The 24,005-nt window shown below is 32.4% G+C and overlaps 2 protein-coding genes across 2 annotated transcripts in view; both read right to left on the bottom strand.

Annotated features, from left to right (window-relative positions):
- The window catches only part of LOC107024224, a 16,058-nt gene extending 14,386 nt beyond the window's left edge, over window positions 1–1,672 (bottom strand). Inside the window, exon 1 of the mRNA XM_015225164.2 lies at window positions 1,259–1,672. Coding sequence (XP_015080650.1) covers window positions 1,259–1,624 — 366 coding nt within the window. The 5' untranslated portion in view covers window positions 1,625–1,672. The remainder of the gene's footprint in view (window positions 1–1,258) is intronic.
- Window positions 1,673–23,047: 21,375 nt separating this feature from the next.
- The window catches only part of LOC107024901 (zinc finger BED domain-containing protein RICESLEEPER 2-like), a 9,970-nt gene continuing 9,012 nt past the window's right edge, over window positions 23,048–24,005 (bottom strand). Inside the window, exons 4-5 of the mRNA XM_015225828.1 lie at window positions 23,184–24,005; window positions 23,048–23,091 (exon numbers count right to left, since the gene is read on the bottom strand). The exon at window positions 23,184–24,005 is cut by the window's right edge and continues 1,267 nt beyond it. Coding sequence (XP_015081314.1) covers window positions 23,048–23,091; window positions 23,184–24,005 — 866 coding nt within the window. The remainder of the gene's footprint in view (window positions 23,092–23,183) is intronic.

The following is a 24,005-nucleotide window of genomic DNA, read 5'->3' as shown; positions in this document are numbered from 1 at the left end:
CCAGATTTCAGGGTGAGCTATTGCTTCTAGCTTGGACTGGATCTTCCTCTTCATGTCTTGATGCCTTGAGATTCCGGCATGGACTAGCTTTTTACTTATTTTAGCTTCTTAGATACTCTTAGATTAGTAATTTGAGGATAGATGTTCTTGTGGTGATGACTTCCAGGTTTTGGGAATAAATAGTATTGAGTTTTTATAAGTTATTTAATCGATTTTCATTAATGAGTTAAAGTCTTCCGCATTATATTTTGTTATTTATGGTTGAAATGTTGGGGTTTAGATTGGTTGGTTCGCTCACATAGTAGGTTAAGTGTGGGTGCCACTCGCGACCCGTTTTGGGTCGTGACACTCAACTGAATTGAGCCTTGAAATGACATGTCAATCAAGTTCAATATCACTAAAATGCAGTTTTAGTCACTTATTAAAAGTTCCTAGCTATTTTCCCATGCTAGATTTATAATCTTATATTCCTAATTACTAGCATATTCACTCATAACATACCACTATCAATTAAAAATATCCTTGCAGGCTCAATTTATTGTTGGTGACATACACTGCAAAACTAGTCCAAGGGCATAGAGCACACACCTTAACACTTTGGTACTTGCCAGAAGCCAGCAAGATGAAGCATCAATCAATCCCGTGCCTAGCTTCATCACTAAGGTGTGTGTTTTACCAATCCTAAACAAAACTACTTCAAATGGCTTTCCAGCAATACCTCGTCTTTCCAAACACTATTGGCACCTGCATTTTAGTCATTGTTCACCCCACTTCTCCATCTTTATAGTTAAATTTGGACATTCAAAAATTTCTAGCACATTTATTGGAAACTGTTCCATGAAAAGCAATTTTGGGCATCTTTGGATGTCTGCTTACATTCTTGTTCTAAAAAGAAAATTCAGATTGGCCTCCCCATCGGGTCAAAATGTTAGAACACTAGAAGTGTAAAGTTTTTAAGTTTGGTTATTTTCTGATAATAAACAAATCTAATGCATGTGTTGCATTATTAGCCAATAGTTGTGTCCTGTATTCGTACATATCATCAAGTTATCAGTACATATTTCCTTTCATCTTTGAGCGATTAAATCTGCTATACTGTCATTCATCATAAACACAAAAAATCAAGGAAAACAGTAGTTGAAAACAAGTATGTTGAAATACCCAAAACCTGCTGCAGAGAACAGCATCAAAACTCAATATTTTAAACAAAGCTTATGCATAACTACTCATCAATCCCAAACTTGTATGAGAAAAGTACCTTAGAATAGGGAATTATATGGTCATAGTCATGGCAGAGACAACCAGGACAGCCGACAAGCTTCCGAAAGATTGTGTTGCCCAATGGGTCTCGGCGCCATCGGTCCGGGTCTCTTCCCTTGACTTTCTCCGCCTTGTCCCAACACTGCTGCTTCACACTATACGGAAAACTTCTTGGGTTGGTTCTGGGGGAAATTTCAAACAAACCCAACTCTTCAGTGATGATTTCACCGTCAAGTACTGAGACTGATGGATGAGGAGATAGCCTCGTATGGCGTGAACCCGAATCGGGTCCTGATAGATTAACAGGTCGGCTTCTTTTTGGGGAGGAGGATAAGTTCTTGTTTTTTCTATTGCCTTCTTTCATGTTTTCGTGTATTCTTCTTCAATGCCCACATGGCTGGCTCATCTTAATTATTAAGTGTACCCACGCGATGCGCCAGTATTTTATTGGCCTAATCCATCGGACATTCCTTAAATTTGACATGAAAGGTGTGTTTGATACGAAGGAAAATATTTTTCTGAAAAATAAGTAATTTTAAATTTATTTTCTCATTTTTGGTTAATGAGTAGAAAATATTTTTTGGAAATAATTTTTAGTGTTTGATTTATGAATGAAAAATATTTTTGAGAGACATCTTTTATTTTTACTAGAGTAAAAATAATTTATGNTGACCTTGTTGCTCTTTTAATACATCAAAATGACCTCTTCTTTCAATAGCTGATCCACATGACTCCATACCTAATTAAAGCCCTTTCTTGCAAGTATATTATTACAACATATAAAATGAAAAGGAAGAAGTAGAAGAAGAATAGACTATATTACATTATTGACTTTTATATATGCCTAACTAAGCTTCAGTGGAAAGAATAGGAATTGTGGGAGGACAAAGTTATCTCCTAATCACCAGCAGCAACTTTATTTAAAAAGGAAACCTACTTTTCTTTCTCAAAGAACCCACAACAATAAGTAGTAGTCCTGTTTCGTCATTCCGTCTCAATTTATGTGATACATTCATTAATTTTAATTAACCTATTATTAAAAAAACACTTTTTCATATTTTAACCGTCATTTTAATTCTTTTCATACTCATTAAAAAAAATAGTAAATATTAACGATATAATTAGTAATTTGAAACAATGATCAACTTTGGTCTTGAATTCATTAAAGGACAACTAAAAATGGAATGTAGAGGTATTCTATTTGTATAAAAAAAATCTCTTCTCTAATTGGACATTTAGGGACTGTTTTGTACGAAGGAAAATGTTTTCCTAGAAAATGTTTTCCTGAAAGACAAGTACATGTTGGACTTATTTTCTCACGTTTAGTTGTTGAGTAGAAAATACTTTTCGAAAATGATTTTTAGAGTTTGATTTATGAATGAAAAATGTTTTTGAGAGACATCTTTTATTTTTACTAAAGTAGAAAATAATTTGTGAAATTGAAAATATTTTGTAAAAACAACTTTTATTTTGGAGTGGGGGTGGGATGGGGTAAGAGTGAAAAAATAATAATGTGAACTTTATAGTATTTTTCAAAAACAAATTTAATTTTTTGGGGTAGGAGTTTAAAAATAAAAATTTGAAGTTGAAAATATTTCTAAAAAGCAAAATTATTTTTTGCGGGAGGGGGTAGGGTTAGGGAGGGGGTGGTCGGTGGTGGGTGGATGCGGTCAGGGATCGGGTAAAAAAATTATTTTTTTTTAAAAAAATTTAATTTAAAATTGAAGGAGAGTTTTGGAAAATGTTCTCCTATAGAGAAATCATTTTCCTTAATTTTGAGGAAAATGAGTGGATTTGGAAAACATTTTCCAAAAACTTTTGTCCCAACCAAAACATGAAAAATTGGAACACATTTTTCAAAAAATGTTTTCCTTCATACCAAACACACTCGAAGTGTTAATATTAGACACCTTATGTAGTGTATTGCTATGTCATTTTGACATTTTTTTCCAATCAACAAAATATATGAAGCGTGTGTATCACACTCGTGAATAACGTGTAAAATGACAAATTAAACGTGACATCTATCATTTGTGTCAAAAATAATCCTTAAAGAATAAATTTTAAATGAATTAACGAAATGCGAATATTTGCCCAAAAACAATTCTTAAATAATAAATTTTAAGTAAAAATAAAAAATAACTAATGAATTAACGAAATGCGAATTTTTGCCCAAATAACTTTTTTTTTAAAAATTAAGCAAATACCCCCACTCCCTACCCCACAATCTTCTTCTCCAAATACCCCCGTTCAATACCCCCACAACCTTGTTTTCCAAACACTCCACCCATTTTGCAGAATTATTTGTACACACACCGTTCTCCCCCCAACCCATTTTTGAAGATTNCTTAAAATTGATATATTTCTAAAATTTCTAAAACAATTTTCATCATTTCTCTTATGTTAACTATTTTGATTCACTATAGTTGGATGTTTGAGTTTCAAAAATGGTGGTTGAAGGTGAGAAAGAAGAAGAAAAAAAAATTGAAAAGTCAACTAGATTAGTTTACACTCACTAAGTCATGCAAGCAAAAAGTGTTAAAATGATACAACAATTTTCTACGTGAGATGTCTAATATGAACACTGACCAATTAAGGTGTCTAAGTGAAACTTTGTACCAAGTTTAAGGGGCTACCGATGGGTTAGACCTATTTTATTTATAAATTGAATCATTAAACATTTTTACATATTTAAAGATGACAACAACAAAAAATATGATTTTATACAAAGTGTTTGTTGGTACAAACAAAATTATATTTTTCTTGCAATTTTTTATTGTCTAAATTATTAATAACATCTTTTTGTATATTTTGTTACTCTAGTTTTTAAACGAATTCACAGTGCATATATTTTTATATTATTGTTGGAGAACACAGATCTAAAGCTTACTCAAGAACCAAAATATTGGAAAGGGAAAAATATAACAAGCAGGCAAAGTGTTCTTGAACTGAAAGCTTCTGTTTTCATATCATCTTTCGCATCAATGATGCCTTTTAAATAGGCTTACAACTCAATTAAAATGAAGAATTAAAAGGGCACTAACTCAGTAGTACTTTCAACTAAATTGAGAAACTTAAGGACCAAATAACAACTATCCTAGACTAAGTCAAAGTGCAGTAAAAACACTAAAAGAAACTACATTAACTTATCTCTTCTATTGTTTGAATCATTTATTCAACATTTTCCTTGATTCAAAATCACTAACACCAAGCAATGATCTAAAATAGACATGCTTCTGATATGACAGTGCCTTTGTGAAGATATCTGCTACTTATTCATTAGTGACGCAGAACTTCAATATGACCTCTCATTTTTCACTAGCTCACGAATAAAATGGAAGTGAATATCGATGAGCTATGTTCTTCCATGAAATACAAGATTCTTAGCCATTTAAATTGTGGATTTGTTGTCGCAATAAATTTTCATTGCTTTCTCTTGCTTCTGGTTCAAATCAACCAAAATTCTCCTAAGCAAATGCATTGACAAGTTGAAGTAGTTGCTGCAATGTACTCTACCTCTGAAGACGACAATGTTGTCGTTACTTGTTTCTTCAAACTCCATGTTGTTGCGCCTGATCCAAGGCTAATACATTGCCTGATTTACTCTTCCTATCATCTACCGAGTCTCCCTAATCACTGTCAGTAAAGCCTAACAATCTAAAATTTGAAACATGAGAATACGAAATACCATATTCTAATTCAACATAGTGTAAAATTCTTTGCATCTCCAAAATGATCCTTTGATGGATTGCTCATAAACCTTAAAACAACACCAACAGAATATGAGATATATAGACGAGAATGAGCCAAATAAATCAAACCTCCAACTAGACTACTAAAACTTCTTGCTTTGGCTTGTCTAGTACCATTTTTCTGCTGCAATTTTTCATTCATATTCATGGTTGTTGCTGCAGATTTACAATTGACAAGGCCAAATCTTTTAAAAAGGTTTGATGCATATTTCTTTTGAGAAACAAATACGTCACCTTCTCCTTGTTTCACCTCAAGCCCAAGGAAGTAATACAACAAACCCAAATCAGTCATCTCAAATTTATCATCATACTAGATTTTTATTCGACTATAATAGAGTGAGATAAACCCATATAAATTATATCATCAACATAGAAGTATACAACAAGAAGATCATTGTTAGCTCGCTTCTTTAAGTACAAAGTAGGCTCGCTTTCACTCATTTCAAACCCACTTTGAACAAAATAGGAATTGATTTTTTTACACCAGGCGTGTGGCGCTTGTTTCAACCCATAAAGTGCCTTCCTTAAATGGTACACCTTTTCCTCTTGGCCAATGATTTCAAAACCTTGACATTGAGAAGCATATGTCACGCCCGGAGCCTACACCCTGGACGTGGTCGATGCCCAATGACCACTACTAGCCTTGAGCGAACCCTTGGCATGGCTTACTTAACTCAGCAGAAGGCTTAAACACAAAATATAACTTAAGGTAATAGCTTAAAATAATACTTGGCCAAAATGGCAACTTCAAGTCTTATCGTTTAAAAGTGTAATGAAAAGACCAAAGAAACTAATACTATCTGTCTATGAATCCTCTTAAGTAAATATGGATGTTGGGACAGGACCCCAATCATCCTAACAACTGAAAGCTAAAAACAAATAACTAAATTATAAAGATGTCCTCCAGAATGAAAAGAGGTTCACCAACTGACTCTGAGCTGCTCACTGGATCAATAATACGCCGAATACTAATCCTATTTACCTATGTCTGCATCATAATACGATGCAGGCCAACTGACATCAGTACATTGAATGTATGAGTATACGAGTTGGAATGCTAAACCACAACTTAAGATTGAAAAGGAGTAAGAAGGAACACTTACCTTGGCTCTATTCAACTCATGAATAACAAAACTCAATATAACTAACTCATTTCGTTATGTAGCAGTTTAAGGACATGTGCAATATAAAGAAAATTGTTTAAAATATGGTTTTCAACTCTGTACATGTAAATACACAGTTAATATGATATGTATGTAAAAATACAAAATAATCTGGTGTAAACTCATAATCTTAATAAAAGACGTAATGCTTTCTCTCAAAGTCTACTCATGCAATGCATGAATGAAGTCCCATACCCCATTCATATTAATCAGAATCTCTTGAGGAACCATGCAACTACTGCTCTAAGAGTTTATCTAACCAAAAATCATCCATTAATAGTTATAGTGATGATACAACATATTACCTCACGCTGCCAAGGACCATCCTAACCTTGCGGAAGTATAGATACTGAATTGCCTAATGGATCCACTAGTAAAATGTGAAAATGATTCATCTAAGAATTATGACCCTTTTCTACCCATAATGGCTACATGGTTTATGGGGGCTCTGATTTGTTTGAAATCTCCCCCATATCGGTGCTCAATACTACTCCCAAAAAATACATATCTTGTATGTTTTATAACAACTTTTCTTGTGATTTGAGAGTAGTGCTCAAAAACTTAGCTCAAAGGCTATCTTGGAAATCTCAGTTTCCTTGCTTGCTTCATTTTATAAAGCTATAACTCTATTCTGAAAACCATCCCGAAGGCTCATTGGAAAACTTAGTTTCCTTACTTGTTTAAATGTGAAAACATTTTAGATCTCTCTGAGGATACTTAGTTCTCCTAAAATTTGAAGAAAATAACTTCTACTTAACTCTTTAATCTTTATTCTCTACTCTCTTTACTTAGTTTGAAACTTGAGTCTTGAAACTATTCTTTGAGAAATACTTAGTTTCCTTTTATTTCTTTGAAGGAAGAACTTCAACGCTTTACTCTTTACTTAACTTGAAACTTAGCTCTTAGGAAATACTTAGTTCCCTTATTACTTTTGAGAATTGAACTCAGATCTTTACTCTTTTCTTAACTTGTAACTTGAGCATTAAACAAAGTTAACATGTTTGTTAAAGACTCTTGGAAACTTTAAAAACTTGTTTTGACTTGCTTCTTAACTTTTAGACTCGACTCTTCACTTCGTTGACTTTGATCTTAACTTTCCTTTAATTGTATTATGGATTCAAGGCTCATGATCTCATGTTTATGGATGATTTTATGATATTCGGATGTACCTTAGAGTGTTGGAATCAACTAGGAAACGTGGGTACACATCACTTAGGAACTAGTACGAAAAGATAGGGAATGAATGGAGTGTACTGGCGTCCTTGGCCCTCTGAGAGGCATGGGGCCCAGGCCCCAAACTTCAGAGTCCAAATTGGGGCGCTCTGGCTGGCGTGCCGCCCCAAGGTTCTACGAACAGAGACTTTCTTGTGGGGCTATGAAGGCGCGGCACCCCAAGGCTACAGACGCGCGTTTCGATTTTTTTTCTTTGTTTTTCATCTCTAAACCTTCTAAGCTTACATAGATCTTTCTGCAAACACTTAGGATCACTAATACCCTCAATACTCAATAGACTAGACCCAAAAAATAACCCGGAAAACTCCAATCAAATCAACTCTAGCCATGCATCAACTCAATCAACAAGAATTCAACACTATTCTTCAAAAACTTCAGTTTTCATCAATAAATCTACTCAAAATCTCTGAATTAGACAAGTTGGTGTGTGGGTAAACTAACCCAACACGGAAAGATCTCACACACCAAGGGATCACCCCCGACGAATTCCAGAAGCCAAAATTCAACGATCTTGAACGTTCTTGCTTCCTCTTCTCTTTCCTCATCTTTTCTCCTCTTCTTTTTTCTTCTCTCAAAATCCTAACTTGTTTTTCTAAAAGCGTGAGTTGAATAAGATCAGTTTAGACACCAATTATTACCCAAAAACAAAATAAATAATGGGGTAAGGAAAAGAAAACTTTGCCCTTCCCAAATCCGAATTGGACTTCTATCCTTAATCCAACAACCCAACTTCGGAAAGACATACCTCACTCATACAATCTCAAAATTGCAAAAAATTGGCGGCGTTGGAAAGATCTATCCATGGGCTTTCCAACCATAACAAGAACTACCTCTAACTCATCCTGAGCTAGAAGTTATGGGCGTCTGAAAATGGCCAAAATTTAATTTTTTTAACTTGGTCAATTTTCCAGATTTTTCTTATTCTTACCAAAAATAAAAATTTCCAAATTTTAACCTGTTTTCTAGTCGTTTCTAGTTGCAAGATGTTACAATGTCTCCCCCTTGGGAACACTCGTCCTCGAATGAGATCACTCTTACTAGGCTAAGGTGTAACATCTTACATTCAGCTCATACGCCCAACAACAAAATATAAACACAACATGCCAACTCAATATTAATGGCAAGAAAAGGATTAGTAACTCAATTTGGAACTTCTCCGGATTCGAAGAGATGTGGGTATCTCTTCTTCCTATCCTTTTTAGCTTCTCTATAAACTGATTTCCCTTCTTACCAAATCTCATAACACCCTTCATGGGTGAAACTTTAAAGTAATTCAATCATATACCATCGGTACACACAACCTATCTTGATACCTCAATACACCATATCCCTTGTTCAAAAGCCATCACTTTTTTTTTATGAACATTTGCCTTTAATTCAAGCCGGATAGGATCTTGGTATTTCTTTACCTCTGAAACTAATGATGATTCAGACACATTTATCACCACTTCTCCTCCTTCTGTATAATTCATTGATCAAACTCCTAATCGTGCCAGTCTATGCACACCCTTTGCCAACTCTTTCTTATCTTCTTCAAAATGGGTGGTACTACCCATAGATAACCTTCTTTGCTTGAGATTAAGCTCTTTTTAACTATCACATGCCGAAAACTCTTGTGATCGGTGAACACTTCCACATGAATACTATAAAGATAATGGCATCATCTTTCGAAGCAAATACTACAGCAACAACTCTAAGTTATAGGTTCGGTAATCTTTTCTCATGACCTTTTATATTTCTGGAGGCATAAGCTATATATTGCCAATATGTATCAACACACAACCCAAACCAACACTAGATAAATCACAATACACACAAAAACTTGAGTACTTTCTGGTAAAGTCAAAACTGGGCAGCAGTCAATTTTTTTTTTTCAATTCCTGAAAGTTTTTCTCACCAACTTCAAACCATTGAAACTTAACTATCTCCTAAGTTAATTTGGTAAAATAAAACCCTTCTCTAGAAAATCCTTCGACTGCTCTTTCAAATCTACTGGTGACGTTCTATACGACGGAATAGAGATAGGATGAGTATCTGGAATAATGTCTATGACAAAGTCTATATCTCTTTCAGGAGGGACTCCATGTTGATTATCAGGAAAGACTTCTGGAAACTCTTTTACCAATGAAACTGAAACTTGACTACTCGAATACTGAAATCTATTGATACTAGGCATGAAGTAAGCCCATACCAAGAATGACATCAAACTATACCATATCTAACTCAATTAAATCAGTCATGGTACTCTTGTGATTGATGAAAATGGGAGAATCACGATAGACTCCCTCTACTAGAATGGACTCACCAACAGGTGTGTAAACACTGAATGATTCACTATGTTTCTCAGGAATAACATAAATATTCATAGCAACATATGAAGTTACAAAAGATAAAGTCGCGTCTGGGTCTAGCAAAGCATAAAAACTAAAGTCAAAGACCTGAATCATACCAGTGATAACATCTAGGAATCCTCTTGCTCTTGGCGATTGTTGATAACATACAGACGATTTTTACTCCACCGGTACCATTTCCTTACATGTTCTTTGGACACTCTTAATAAGTGACCCTCTTATCCACACTTGAAGAAAACCCTGGAGCCCTCACGACAAGTACCTGAGTAGGTTCGGCCACACCTAGAACATGTAGGAACATAGTTACCTCATTGCGCCTTACTACCTTGAGACTTGGCGTGTCTAGCTCTGTAGGTTTGTGAACTCCGACCATTATGCTCACCTTTGTTTCTAGGTGCAAGGGCACTAATAGATGGTGGAGCAGATCCCTTCTGTTTCTATTGGAAGGAAGAATTTATACTACTCTTTTGCTGCCTAAACTCGTTGCCTGATGTCTTAGCTCTCTTATTCTTAAGCCTTTCTCTATCCTTATGCTTATCCTTCTCAACTTGTTGCACATGGATCATTAGCCTTGCTATGTCCATATCCCTTATCAACATTGCTGCCTTTCCTTCCTTGCTTGGCTGATGAGACAAACCAACAACAAATAAACTAATCTACTTCTCATCTCAACAACCATCTCCAGAGCATAGTGGGAAAGTTGTGCAAACTTCAGACTATACTCATGAACACTCATAGACTCCAGATTAAGGGTTAGAAACTCTCTAATATTTGCCTCTCGCAACTCATGGAAAATGAAACTTCCCATGAGAGCATTATCAAACACAGCCCAACTCCTATTGGCGCATCCGCATCCCCATTCATCTTCATTGGTCGAACTAGACTCTAGCGATACTCTTTAGTTGGTATGCAGCTAGTTCTACCCTCTCAGCATCAACAACATGCATTATGTCAAAAATTTCTTAAGTACTTCAATAAAGTTCTCTGGATCCTCTCTGACACTTGAATCTGTGAAGCTTGGTGGATTCATCCCTAAAAACTCATGTATCCTTAAGGTATCATCCACTTGATCTCGATTACCTCTCTGTCCAACTTAAAGAGTTGCAACTTGACTTAACATCTAAATGCTCTCACAGAATTCAGTAGGGTAATTTCTCCTTGAGGTTGTACTTTAGGTTCATTTGGCAACTCTTGTTCCTTAACAATCCTCCTAGCTAGACGACCTCTGACTGTTCTTCGTGGAGGCATGATTCTCTGAAAACATGCGCATGCAAAAATTAGAAGGAAAATTTTTAGAGATAAACTCTAATGCAAGAAAGGATATAAAATAAGTGAGGAATTCCTAAATGTTATAGCCTTATAATCATAGATGTGGCGCGCTTCACATCGATGATTAAGACTCTTCATAGACTCCCTATGACTCTTGAACTCTTTGCTCTGATACCAAGTTTGTCATGCCCCAAGCCTACACCTGGATGTGGTCGGCACCCAATGACCATTGCTAGCCTTGAGCAAACTTTTATCCTGGCTCATGTAACTTAGCGGAAGACTTAAAGACAAGATATAACTCAAGGTAATAGATTAAAATAATATTTATCCAAAATGGACACTTCATGTCTTATCATTTACAAGTGAAATTAAAAGACCAAAAAACTAATACTATCTATATATGAAGCTTCTAAAGTAAAGATGGATGTTTGGACATGACCTCCCAATCATCCTAACAACCGAAAGTTAAAAACAAATAACTAAATGATAAAGATGTCCTCCAGAATAAAAGGAGGCTCAACAAGTGACTCTGATCTACTCAATGGATCAATAATACACCGAATGTTGATCTTAGTTACATGCGTCTGCATCATAATACATGCAGGTTAACTGACATCAGTACATTGAATGTATGAATATGTGATTTAAAATTATAAACACAAGTTAAGCTTGAAAAGGGTAAGAAGGAACATTTACCTTGGTTCTACTCAACTCATGAATAACAAAACTCAATATAAGTAACTCATTTCTTTATATAACAGTTTGAGGACATGTGCAATATAAAGAAAAGTTGTTTAAAACATAGTTTTCAACTATGTGTATGTTAATATACAGTTAACTCTAAGACGTATGTAAAAATACAAAATAATGTGATGTAAACTCATAATATTAATAAAAAAATTATGCTTTCTCTCAAAGTCTACTCGTGCAATGCATGAATGAAATCCTATATCCCTTTTATACTAAGCAGAACCTCTTGAGGAACCATGAAACTACTGTTGTGTGAGTTTCTCTAACTAACAACCATCACTTAATAGTTATATTGATGATACAACGTTTTACCTAACGCTGCCAAGGACCATCCTAACCTTGCCAGAGTATAAGACCTGAACTACCTAATGGATCCACTAGTAAACTGTGGAAAGGATTCATCTAAAAGTATGATCCTTTTCTACCCATGATAGCTACATGGTTTATAGAGGTTGTGAGTTGTCTGAACTCTCCCCCATATCGGTGATCAATACTACTCCCAAAAATATACTTATCTTATATGTTTTGAAAACAACTTTTCCTGTTATTTGAGATTAGTGCTCAAAAATTTAGCTTAACGATTATCTTGGAAATCTCAATTTCCTGCTTGCTTCATTTGATAAAGCTATAACTCTATTATGAAAACTAGTTTGAAGGCTCTTTGGAAAACTTAGTTTCCTTACTTTTTTAAATGTGAAAACATTTTAAATCTCTTTAGGGATACTTAGCCCTCCAATAATTTAGAAGAAAACAACTTCTACTTAACTCATGACTCTTTACTTAGATTGAAACTTGAGTCTTGAAACTATTCTTCGAAAATACTTAGTTACCTTATATTTCGTTGAAGGAAGAACTTCAACGCTCTACTTTTTACTTAATTTGAAACTTATCTCTGAGGGAATACTTAGTTCCCTTATAACTTTTGAGAATTGAACTCAATTCTTTACTCTTTGCTTAACTTGTAACTAGAGCCTTAAAACAAAGTTAACATGTTTGTTAAAGACTCTTGGAAACTTTAAAAACTTGCTTTGACTTGCTTTTTAACTTTTAAACTTGACTTTTAACTTCTTTGACTTTGATCTTAACTTCCCTTGAATTGGATTATGGATTCAAGGCTCATGCTCATGTTTATGGAAGATTTCATGATATTCAATTGTACCTTAAAGTGTTAGAATTAACTAGGAAACGTTGGTATATCACTTAGGAACTAGTACAAAAAGATGGGGATTGAATGGGTGAACTGGCGTCCTTGGCGCTCTAAGAGGCGTGGGCCGCTAGGACCCAAACTTCGGAGGCCATGTTAGGATGCTCTGGCTGGCGATCCGCCCCAAGGCCCTACGGACAGAGACTATCTTGTGGTGCTATGTGAGGCGTGGCGCCCCAAGGCACATCGGATGCACATTTGGACTTTTCTTTTCCGTTTTTCATCTCTGAACCTTCTAAGCTTCCATAGATCAATATGCAAACACTTAGAATCAATAATACCCTCAATACCCAATAGATTAGACTTGAAAAACAACCAGGAAACTCGAATCATATCAACTCTTGGCATACAACAATAACAAGAATTTAACATTATTCTTCAAGAACTTCAATTTTCATCAATCAATCTACCCAAAATCTCTGAATTAAACAAGTTTTTTGTGTGGGTGAACTAACCCAACACGGAAATATCTCACATACCTTGATAGGGATCATCCCTGAAAAATTCTACAAGCCGAACTTCGACGATCTTGAACGTTCTTGCTTCCTCTTCTCTTTCCTCCTTTTTCTCCTCTTCTTTTCTCTTCTCTGAAAACCCTAACTTGTTTTTCTAAAATCGTGAACTGAATAAGATCAGTTTAGACCCCCAATTTATTACCCAAAAATGAAATAAAATAATTGGATAAGTAAAATAGAACTTTGTCCTTCTCAAATCCGGATTAGACTATCCTTAATCCAACAACCCAACTTCTGAAAGGCATAACTCACTCATACGATCTCGAAATCGCGCAAACTCAACGGCGTTGGAATGATCTCTCTAAGGTCTTTCCAACCATAACAAGAGCTGCCATTAACTCATCCTGAGCTAGAAGTTATGGCTGTTTGAAAATTGCTAAAACTCATTTTTATAACTTAGTCAATTTTCCAAATTTTTCTTATTCCCCAACTATAAATATTTCTAGATTTTAGCCTCTTTTATAGTTGTCTAGTTGCGAGATGTTACAACATAAACCTCCTCTTCCGGTTCGTCATTCAAGAAGTTTGACTTAACATCAAGTTTATAAGGTGACCATCTCAGTTGAGCAACCAAGGCTAAAATTGTTTTTCTTGTTTCAAATCGAGATACAGGAGAAAATTCTCTTCAAAATCAATACCCTGTTGCTGCGAGTATCCCTTTGCGACAAGTCTTGCCTTGTATTTTTGTATACTTTCATCTAGGTGATACTTTTTTTTGAATATCCACTTTAATCCAACTACATTCTTTCCGTTTGGCAAGTTAGTGAGCTGCTTCTTTGTATTGTCATCAATTTTCCTTCATCGTATTCTTCCACTCCTCTTTTCAATTGATTCTTCATAAAATATAGGATCTAAACAATAAAAGAAAATTGACAAGATTGATTAGAATATCTAGGAATCTCTCTTCTGTCTCTTGTTGATCTTCTCAGTGGAATTGACTCAAATGAAGGTTCTTCAAGTGTTGCTAATGTCTCTGGTTCAATCGCTTCTTCAAGTGAATTTGTATCAGACCCTTCCTTCATCTGCAAAGTCTTCAATGTGTATTGAAATCTCCTATTATGTTTGTTTTTTAATCCATCCCCAACTTAACTTTTCATCAAATACAATATTTATGCTAATTATCACTTTGTCATTAAGAGGGTTATATAACCTATATGCTTTGGATTCAAGACAATAACCAATGAAAATACATTTTTGTGATTTTCATCTAGCTTTTGAAGAGTTTGAGAGTTTACCAAAGGATAAACAATACGATAAAAAATTCTTAAATAGCTTACCGAAGGACTTTTTTAACTTTCTAAGCTTCATATGGAGTTTGATTCATCGCAGCCTTTGTAGGCAATAGATTCAGTAGGTACACTGAGGTTGCAACTGCTTCTGCCAGTATTTATTTGGAAGTCCTTTACCTTTCAGCAAACTTCTTTCCACCTCTACAACAGTGCGATTCTTACTCTCGGCTACACCATTATGCTCCGGTGTGTAGGGTGTACTAAGTTACCTGTGAATTCCAAATTCTTCAGAATAATGGACAAATTCATTCGATAAGAACTCACCATCTTTGTCCGTTCGGAGAGTTTTTATGTGTAACCCACTTTGATTCTCCACTAGTGCTTTGTATTTTCTAAAATTTTCAAACGTTTCTGATTTGTATTTTAAAAAATACACCCAACTCATGTGACTGAAATCATCTGTGATGAGTAAAAATATCGACTTCCACCAAAAGATTCAGTATTCATTGGACCATGCAAATCTGCATGAATTAATTCTAGGCAAGTAGATGGATGTTCTTTAAGTCTTTCCGACAAGAAACAACTTTCTACTTTGCTTCCTATAAATGCAATCTCGCATAAATCAAAAGAATTAATTTATGCTAAGCCAAATAACATACCTTTTTGGCGTAGCAACATTAGACCCTTGAAATTAAGATGCTCGTACCTCAAACGTCACAATTCAGAGTTATTTTTTCCTCCAGTTACCAAAGCAAAGTTTTCCACATTTGAAACTTCTAGCGAAAACATTCTGTTTTCAGCCATGCGAACATCAACCATTGTTTGGCTTGATTATTTATATTTAATAACACATGTTCCATCATCAACAATAGTGAATATCCATTAGCCATGAGTTTCCAAACACTCAGTAAACTATGAGCCAAACTACGAACAAATTGAACATCATGAAGAAGCTTTACATTACCATGGATGTTTCGTATTGCTACTATTCGTTTTCCTTCAGCTTGAAAACAGTTTTTATCACCAAGTCTGACGGTCGATTTTAGTGTCTCATCAAGTTCTTTGAAGATTGAATTCATACCTGACATATGGTTGGAACAATCACTATCTACAAATCGTGTATCACCTGCAACTTCATTAGTATCACGACACAAGCCATGAACACTTACTTTCTTTGTTTGTCGTTTCTGCATAATTCGCTTGTTTCTCCTTCTAACAACAATCTTCTTGCACATGCCCGTACTTCTTGCAGTTACGACATTGTTTGTTGCTTCTATTTCATCTTTGCTCATTGAAGTGTCTTTGTTCAAAGTCTTTGCCTCGGCCTCGACCTCAACTATTTCCACGAAATGCACCTCTACCACGTCCTCTTCTTGTTGGTGCCTTTTCATGATCTCTTGAATTTCCACCTTCGATTGAAATGCTTTTTATTCCTGCTTTTCTGCTGACCTATTTATCCTTGCCTCATGGGCTTATAAAGAACCCATCAATTCATCAAATAAAAATTTTGATAAATATTTCGACTCCTTAATTGCAGCCACAACATGATCAAATTTAGGAATTGAACTCCTTAAAAAAATTTCCTCAACAGTTTGATAAGTTATTTTGACGTCGTATGACCTCATTCGACTAATAATAGTCATTGCTCTAGAGAGAAAATCTTGCACTGATTCATTTCCTTTCATCATTAAAGTTTCAAACTCATGTCGAAGAGTTTAAAGTTTAACTATTACCTTTGATGAGCCTTGAAATTCTGAATTCTCCATGTTCTTGAACTGATAGCTTTCGTTTTCATATCATATTTAGCATCAATAATGCCTTTTAAATAGGCTTACCACTCCACTATAATGCAAAATTAAATGGGCACTAACTCAATAGTGCTTTTAACTAAAAAGAGAAATTTAAGTATTAAATAACAACTATCGTAGACTACGTCAAAGTGCAGTAAAAATACTAAAAGATTCTGCAATAACTTTTCTCTTCTTTTGTTTGAATCATTTATTTAACAATTATCTCTATCACTGTTTATGGAAATGATTTTCTATTGTGTATTTTTAATTAGTTTTTGTCATATAAATTTTATATGTGATCGAAATAAGATTATATTAATTAATAGCTAAATTCAGATTTTATATCATTTTTTTTTCAATGTTTAAAGCTTTTGAATAAGCTATTGATGCTTTTAAGGATAATTTTTTTTAAAAAAATTATATGTGATAACACATACAGATTTCGTTACACTTTATTTTTAACATATAATTTTATATTTAATTAAATTAAAGTTTACAAATTTCATATATTAGTTACTTTGGAAATTTTCATTATGTTGCTAATTTTTATTATATTAGACATTCAATTCTATATTTTATGCACTAAAAATTCAGTTGTATGATTCCGTTATACATTAAAAAAAAGTTATACATTATTGTTCCCCTGTTTATTTAATTTTTTATAATGAAGTATTTTTATCAACCTTTTCATATATAGTTAAAATAAAGTTATTAATAAATTTTGAATTAAATTAATAAAAGAATAATGCATAAGTACCCCCTTAATCTATGTTCGAAATCTCAGAGACAAACTTATACTATACTAAGGTTCTAGTACCTCCCTAAACTTATTTTATTAATAATTTTTTACCCTTTTCGGTCTACGTGGCACTATCTTGTGGGCCCAACGCTGGTTGACTTTTTTTTTCAAGCTAGTGCCACGAAGGTCAAAAAGGGGTAGAAAATTAGTTATAAAATAAATTTAGGGGGTAATAGGACCTTAGTATAGTATAAGTGTGTCTCTGAGATTTCGGGCATAGGTTGAGGGGGAGTACTTGTGCATTTTCCCAATTAAGAATCTTACATATAAAAGTTCGAGTTTTACCTTTAAAATTGAAATATCAACATAAAATTTTTAATTTTTTATTTTGAATGTTTTCATCAATTAATTATTTTTATTTTTGTCCTTTTCAGTAAGATTTCAATTACATGATCTCTATTCATATAATATTTATTTTTTAATATTTCAAAATACTTTCTCATCTCAAATAAATATTTACTCTTTTACATTGAAATTATTTTGTTTATATATTTTTCATTTTCTTGTTAATGTCTATCGTTATTGTGTTTTAATGGCCTATTTCGCTGCAATTGTATAATTCGCTATCCTATTTCACTGCAATTGTATAATGCACAATTGTATAATTCGCTACCTATTTCGCTGCAATATTTTTATAAAATTTGCTTTGCATACAATTGAATCGAATTAAAATGTATGTATATTGCATAATTATAAGTGTATAGCAAGAAGATATATGTTTTTCTCTCGCTTTATACAAAAACAGAAACACAATAGATACACTCTGTTGTATAAAGCTAGAGAAAATTGTATTTCACTGCAATTGTATAATTCGCAATTGTATAATTCGTTGGCCTTTTTCTCTGCAATATTTGTATAAAATTTGTTTGTCTACAATTGAATTGAAGTAAAATGTTTGTAAATTGTATAATTAAGTGTATAACACGAAGATATATGTTTTTGCATGTGTATATACAATTTTCTCTCGCTTTATACAAAACAGAAACAGAATTTATACACTTCTGTGTATAAAAGCGAGAGAGGCGAGCAGAGGGAGAGTGGCGAGCGAGAATGGGAGAGTGGCGAGCGAGATTTTTGGGAGAGGCGCATGGCAAACTTTGGCTAACATTTGCTATGGAGCACAATTAAATCAAACCCTAGCTACTCCATTTATTTTACGTTATTAGTTTGCTATTATATTCAACATTCTATTTATTTTTTACTATGCTTTGTTTTCCTTAGTCAAAATCTCTTCATTGTTTAAGTCCAATTTGTTTTCCTTAGTCAAAATCTCTTCATTGTTTAAGTCCAAAAATAAATGTATCTTCAACCGCTACATGAAATACAATCTTATCCAAATTAGAGAGAGAACGCAGTATATATTGTCAAAATTTAATAATTTTTTATATGTTTTTTTTTTGAAATGCTTTTTACACGTTAATGCTATTTTAAATTTCTTATCTTCTTATAACCCTCTCTATTAAATTTATATCAAATATATACTCACAATATTTTAGGTATTACTTGCATTTGTTTTTAATTCTAAGAAGTATGAAATTCTAAAAAAAGAATTACTGAAACCTATGTGATTTCACATGTATCTTTTAAAATTTTCTTTATGAGTAGAACCGTTTCACAAAGTTTTTTATTAAATACATTCTATTATTTCAAATTCCTTTTTTTTTTTTTTTAGTTTTTGTAAAGATAAAAAATCAAATATTGATATTGCTAAGAATGGTTGTAACCACCTTATCCCTAAAAGAAAAAAGGAGTTGCAGAGTTTATTTTTTCATATATATTGGGAGTTCAACTTCTGCATTAGAGAAAATAATTATTATAATTATAAGTAATAATACTTGAAAGGGAGGGTAGATGTCAACAATGTAACCATAAAAGCCTGAAGAATTTTAAAATATTGCATGTAATGTCATATTTTTTCCCACAAAAAGATGCTTAGAAACTGATTTTTGTTTTAGGTATTAGTTGCATTATTGAGATAAGTGTCAAAAATAAATTTAAACTATATATTTTTTTTGAGTTTCATACCTAAAGTATTGAAAGTTTGAGTTTCATACCTAAAGTATTGAAAGTTTGAGTTTCATACCTAAACTATTACCTTTTAATTTGAGAAACACATCTCTCTCTTTTATACCCTTCTCATCATGGTATGTGTAGTACACACTCTCTTTTATTTTAAAGAATTTCCACATCACACCAAAACATTTAATCTTGACAATAAATAAAAAAATTATTAGTATTAGTTAAAATTAAAAATTAAAAAATTATTTTAAAACAAACAATATTTTCTTTATAAAAAATATAAAATATTTTTCTTACCGAGGCCTCACTTCCTCTCACCCCAACCCCCCAACCCCACCATTTTTTTAAGTCTTTTATTTTGTTTAAATTTATTTTATAAAAGTACTTCGTTTTCTTTACTTCATGTCCTCCCCCTCCTCACATACTAATTTAGATATTATTTTATTTTCTTAAAAAAATAATTCTACCCATCCCACTTAATCCTCCGCTTTCAATTTTTTTTTTAGTCTTTAGATATACATATCAAAAATATTTATGTTATATTATCGGTACACTAGTGGAATTTTTTTTTCTAAAAATATATGTACATGCATATCTAACACAAAATAAGAAAACACGTAAAAAAAAAATTAGGAGCGGAGGATTAAATAGGAGGTAGATCTTTATTTTTTAAATAAAATAATATCAATTTCTATCGGAGGCAGGGGGGGGGTCGAATGGGTGGTTTTATTTTTTTTGGAAGGGGAGGGGACGATGAACTATGAAATTTTTAAAAATATTTTATTAATGATTTTTTTTAGAAAAAGGATGGGGGTTGTCGGGGAGGGGGGGGGTACGTGGAGGAGTTGGCGGAGTGGGGTAAGAAAAATAATTTAATTTTTTATACGGATAGTAAAACATTAATCTTTCATTTTTAATTAATATTAATATTTTATTGATTAATTTTTGAAAAGACCTAAAATACCCTCAAAATATTATAAATGGTACAAAATTACCCTCCATCTACCTATTGGCTCCAAAATTCCTTCACACCCACCTATTGGGTCCAAAATACCATTGTCATCCACATTTTGGTTCAAAATTGACCACTTATTTAACGATTTTATATTTAAACTATTTAAATATTTTTTTAAATACGTGACGCTCAACTATTTTTTATAATTTAACTTATAAATATAATTTATAAATGAATCCACTACCCACCCATTACTAATTAAACCCCTCTAAATAAATAAATTTGTCACATTATTAATGCAACAACAGATTAACTACTGCCAATTAAGTGTTTTTAAAAATTTGAGGCAAAAATATATATAGAAGTAAATTATCATACATTCAAGTGTCTAAATAAAAATTACTGATAAACTTAAAAGTCTAACCATGTTCATCTTAATTATTCTTACGTCTCAATTATGTTATGTTACTTCATAGGTAACTTTTTTTAAAAATAATATATTAAAGGTTTTAAAACAAATCATAAATATTTATAAATTATATTTAAAAAAAGTGCATGAATTAATTCGGGATGTATTACTTCTTCACCTTTAATCATAAATTTCTAATTCAATCTTGAAAGAAAGTGTCCTCCTAAATTAGCGGCTCAACCTAAATTTAATTGGGGCTTCGATTCGGACTCGAATAATTTTGAATGTCATTTTCAGGATTCTATAATTTCATTGTGTTTTAGTAGTGTTTATGACGATTTTGATATTATAATTGAATTATTAACTGGGTGAGGTTTAGTAAAAACTAAGTAGGTAGTGGTTTGGTTTATAAATTATATTAATAAATTAAATTATAGCCAATAGTTGAACGCCAAATATTTTAAAAAATATTTAAAGAGTTTAATTTTAAAACAATTAAAAAAGTGGTCAATTTTGAACCCAAAGGTGGATGACAAGGGTATTTTGGAGCCAATAGGTGGATGAAAAAGGCATTTTAGAGCCAATAGATGGATGAAGGGTAATTCTGTACAATTTTCAATACTTCAAGGATATTTTAGGCCTTTTTCCATTTAATTTTTATTTAGATAAAATATTTTATCTATGTGTGATGCCATGTGTCAAGGTTTTTTCAAATAAAAGAGTGCATTACACAATGTGTGTTTTTCAAACTAAAAAGAGATAATTTAGATATGAAACTCATACTCAATAGTTTAGATATTAAACTTCAAAAAAATAAATAATTTAAGTGTGTTCTGACACTTCTTTCTTTTTTATTCTAAAAATATGGAATTCTAAATAATTTACTAAAACATATGTTATTTCACGTGTATCCTTTAAAATTGCCTTAAGTAGTGAAACCGTTTAGCAAAGTTATTTTTTACTAAGTATATTTTCTTATTGCAAATTCCTTTTCTATATAGTTTTTATAAAAGATAAAAATTCAAATATTGATATTGATAAAAATTGTTGTAACCACCTTATAGCTAAGAGAATGCAATTAACTTTTGATTCAAATTTTATATTTTTGTTAGTGATACGTATAAGAAGTTAAAAATAAATAAAAAATTTAAATAAGAGATGAAAAAAGGAGTTGTAGAAAGTTTATTTTTTCATATATTTTGGAAGTTCAAAATATGCCATAGAAAAAATAGTTAATTAATAATAATTCTTAAAAGGAAGGGTAGATGTCAACAAAGTACACATAAAAACATGAAAAATGTTAAAATTGTGCATGTAATTATTTTATCACCGTATATTTTTCACAAAAACTTTCTTAGAAATTGATTTTTTTTGTCTCAACTTCAACTGCAATTTTATGCTGAGAAATTGATTTTAAGTTGTGTTCTTTTTTCTTTTTTAAAAAGAAAACATCAATCATTAAATATGTGTACCAAAATAAGAATTTTTTTTTTTACAAATAACAAACAAAAGAATAAAAATAAACCTCTATATATTAGGGGTGGGCATTCGGTATTTCGGTTCGGTTTCGGTTTTTTTTTTTCGGTTTTCGGTTTTTGTAAATTGTGTACCGAATACCGAACCGAAATATTTTGGTTCGGTTTTTGTTAATTCGATTCGGTTTTTATTAATTCGGTTCGGTTTTTTATTTCGGTTTTTTAATGGGCCTGCTTAGTGGGCTTTTTAAAATTTTAAAGTTTACAATTTTTTCAATTTTTTGTTTGATTTTTCAACTTAATGGCTAAAAAGTAAAAATAGACAATAAATCAAAGAAGTGCATTACTAATTTACTACCAAATTTCAATATATCAATGATTCAATATGTCATTAGGCATTAACATCGCAAAATTTAAATTCACAATATCACTAAAACACACAATTTGAAATTCACAATGACACTAAAACAAAAGTTGCATTGTAGATATGTAGTTAATGTCTTCACAAATACAACATAATAACAATCTAACAAGTAACAATAAAGTCTTTCATGAGCTCATAATAAACAATAATAAGCAACAAACAATAATAAGCAATAAACAATGTATTTTAAACTTCTTGTCTTCTTCCATGAGATTACTTTCAATTCAAATGTCAACAATAACAAACAACAATAATGAGTTTCTTGACTTTCTTCCATGAGATCGCTTTCAATTTTCAAGTGTCACGTGCCAACAAATTATTTCTTCATTGTCTTGACCCTTGGACCTTTTAAGATAAAATCAAATATTAGAAACTTAGAATACTACTTTTAAGATTAAAAAATGATATGATTAAATAAATGATGTATTAAACTCACCGCTTGCAAGTCAATCATAGATCAACAATGGAAGAGTTTCTTCCACTATTTGTCATCTCTATAATTAATAAAAAGAAACATGTCATACAAGATACAACACAATAAGTATTTTATTTTTTCCATAAATAAATAAAAAATAAAAAGTCTTACCAAGTTCAATTTTTTCAAGAAACTCCAAACTTTCTTCAACACAAATAGGCTTGGTTTCTTGTCTAAGCCAATCTTGGACACAAATAAGACATTGCACACATTTGGGAGTCAATGAACTTCTAAAGGGATCTAGAATTCGACCACCGGTGCTAAATGCACATTCCGATGCCACACTCGACATAGGAATAGCCAATACATCTCGAGCCAACTGTGAAAGTACTGGAAATCTAGGAGAATTAACTTTCCACCAACTCAAAATATCAAAATCTTCAGATTCAGGTTCTTGGTCTTCAAGAAGATATTTATCCAACTCAGATTTAACACCTAAACTTCCAGAATCATTCTTTTGTTTCTTCATGTGCAACTTAGTTCTCAAAGAATTTTTGGACATATTTTGAGAAATACCACTACCAGAAGAATCAGATGAGTCAGATGAAGATGGTTGACTTTTGGAACCTTTTCCATACTTACTTACATATATCGCAAACAAATCCCTCAAGTAAGCCTCTACTTTCGTATTCACTACATTTCCCGTTTCTTCCCCAAGTAATTCTTCAAGAGCAAAACTAACATAGACAAATTTATTGCGAGGATCCAAAACAGAAGCAATAAAAATCATTTTGTTCATTTTTTCAGGAGTCCCCCAATATTTCTTGAATTTTTCTTTCATTCCCGAAGCCATTTTACTCAAATCAAGGTCATCACTTGCTACACATAATTTCAAATAAGCATCAAGTTCACATATATCTTCAAAATGAACATTACAAGTAACATACCGTGAACCTGAAACTTTCAAAGTGAGTTCATAAAATTTTTCAAGAA

This window comes from Solanum pennellii, chromosome 7 (assembly GCF_001406875.1).
Source record: "Solanum pennellii chromosome 7, SPENNV200".
NCBI classification, from domain to species: Eukaryota; Viridiplantae; Streptophyta; class Magnoliopsida; order Solanales; family Solanaceae; genus Solanum; species Solanum pennellii.
This window is presented reverse-complemented; position numbering and strand designations above follow the sequence as displayed.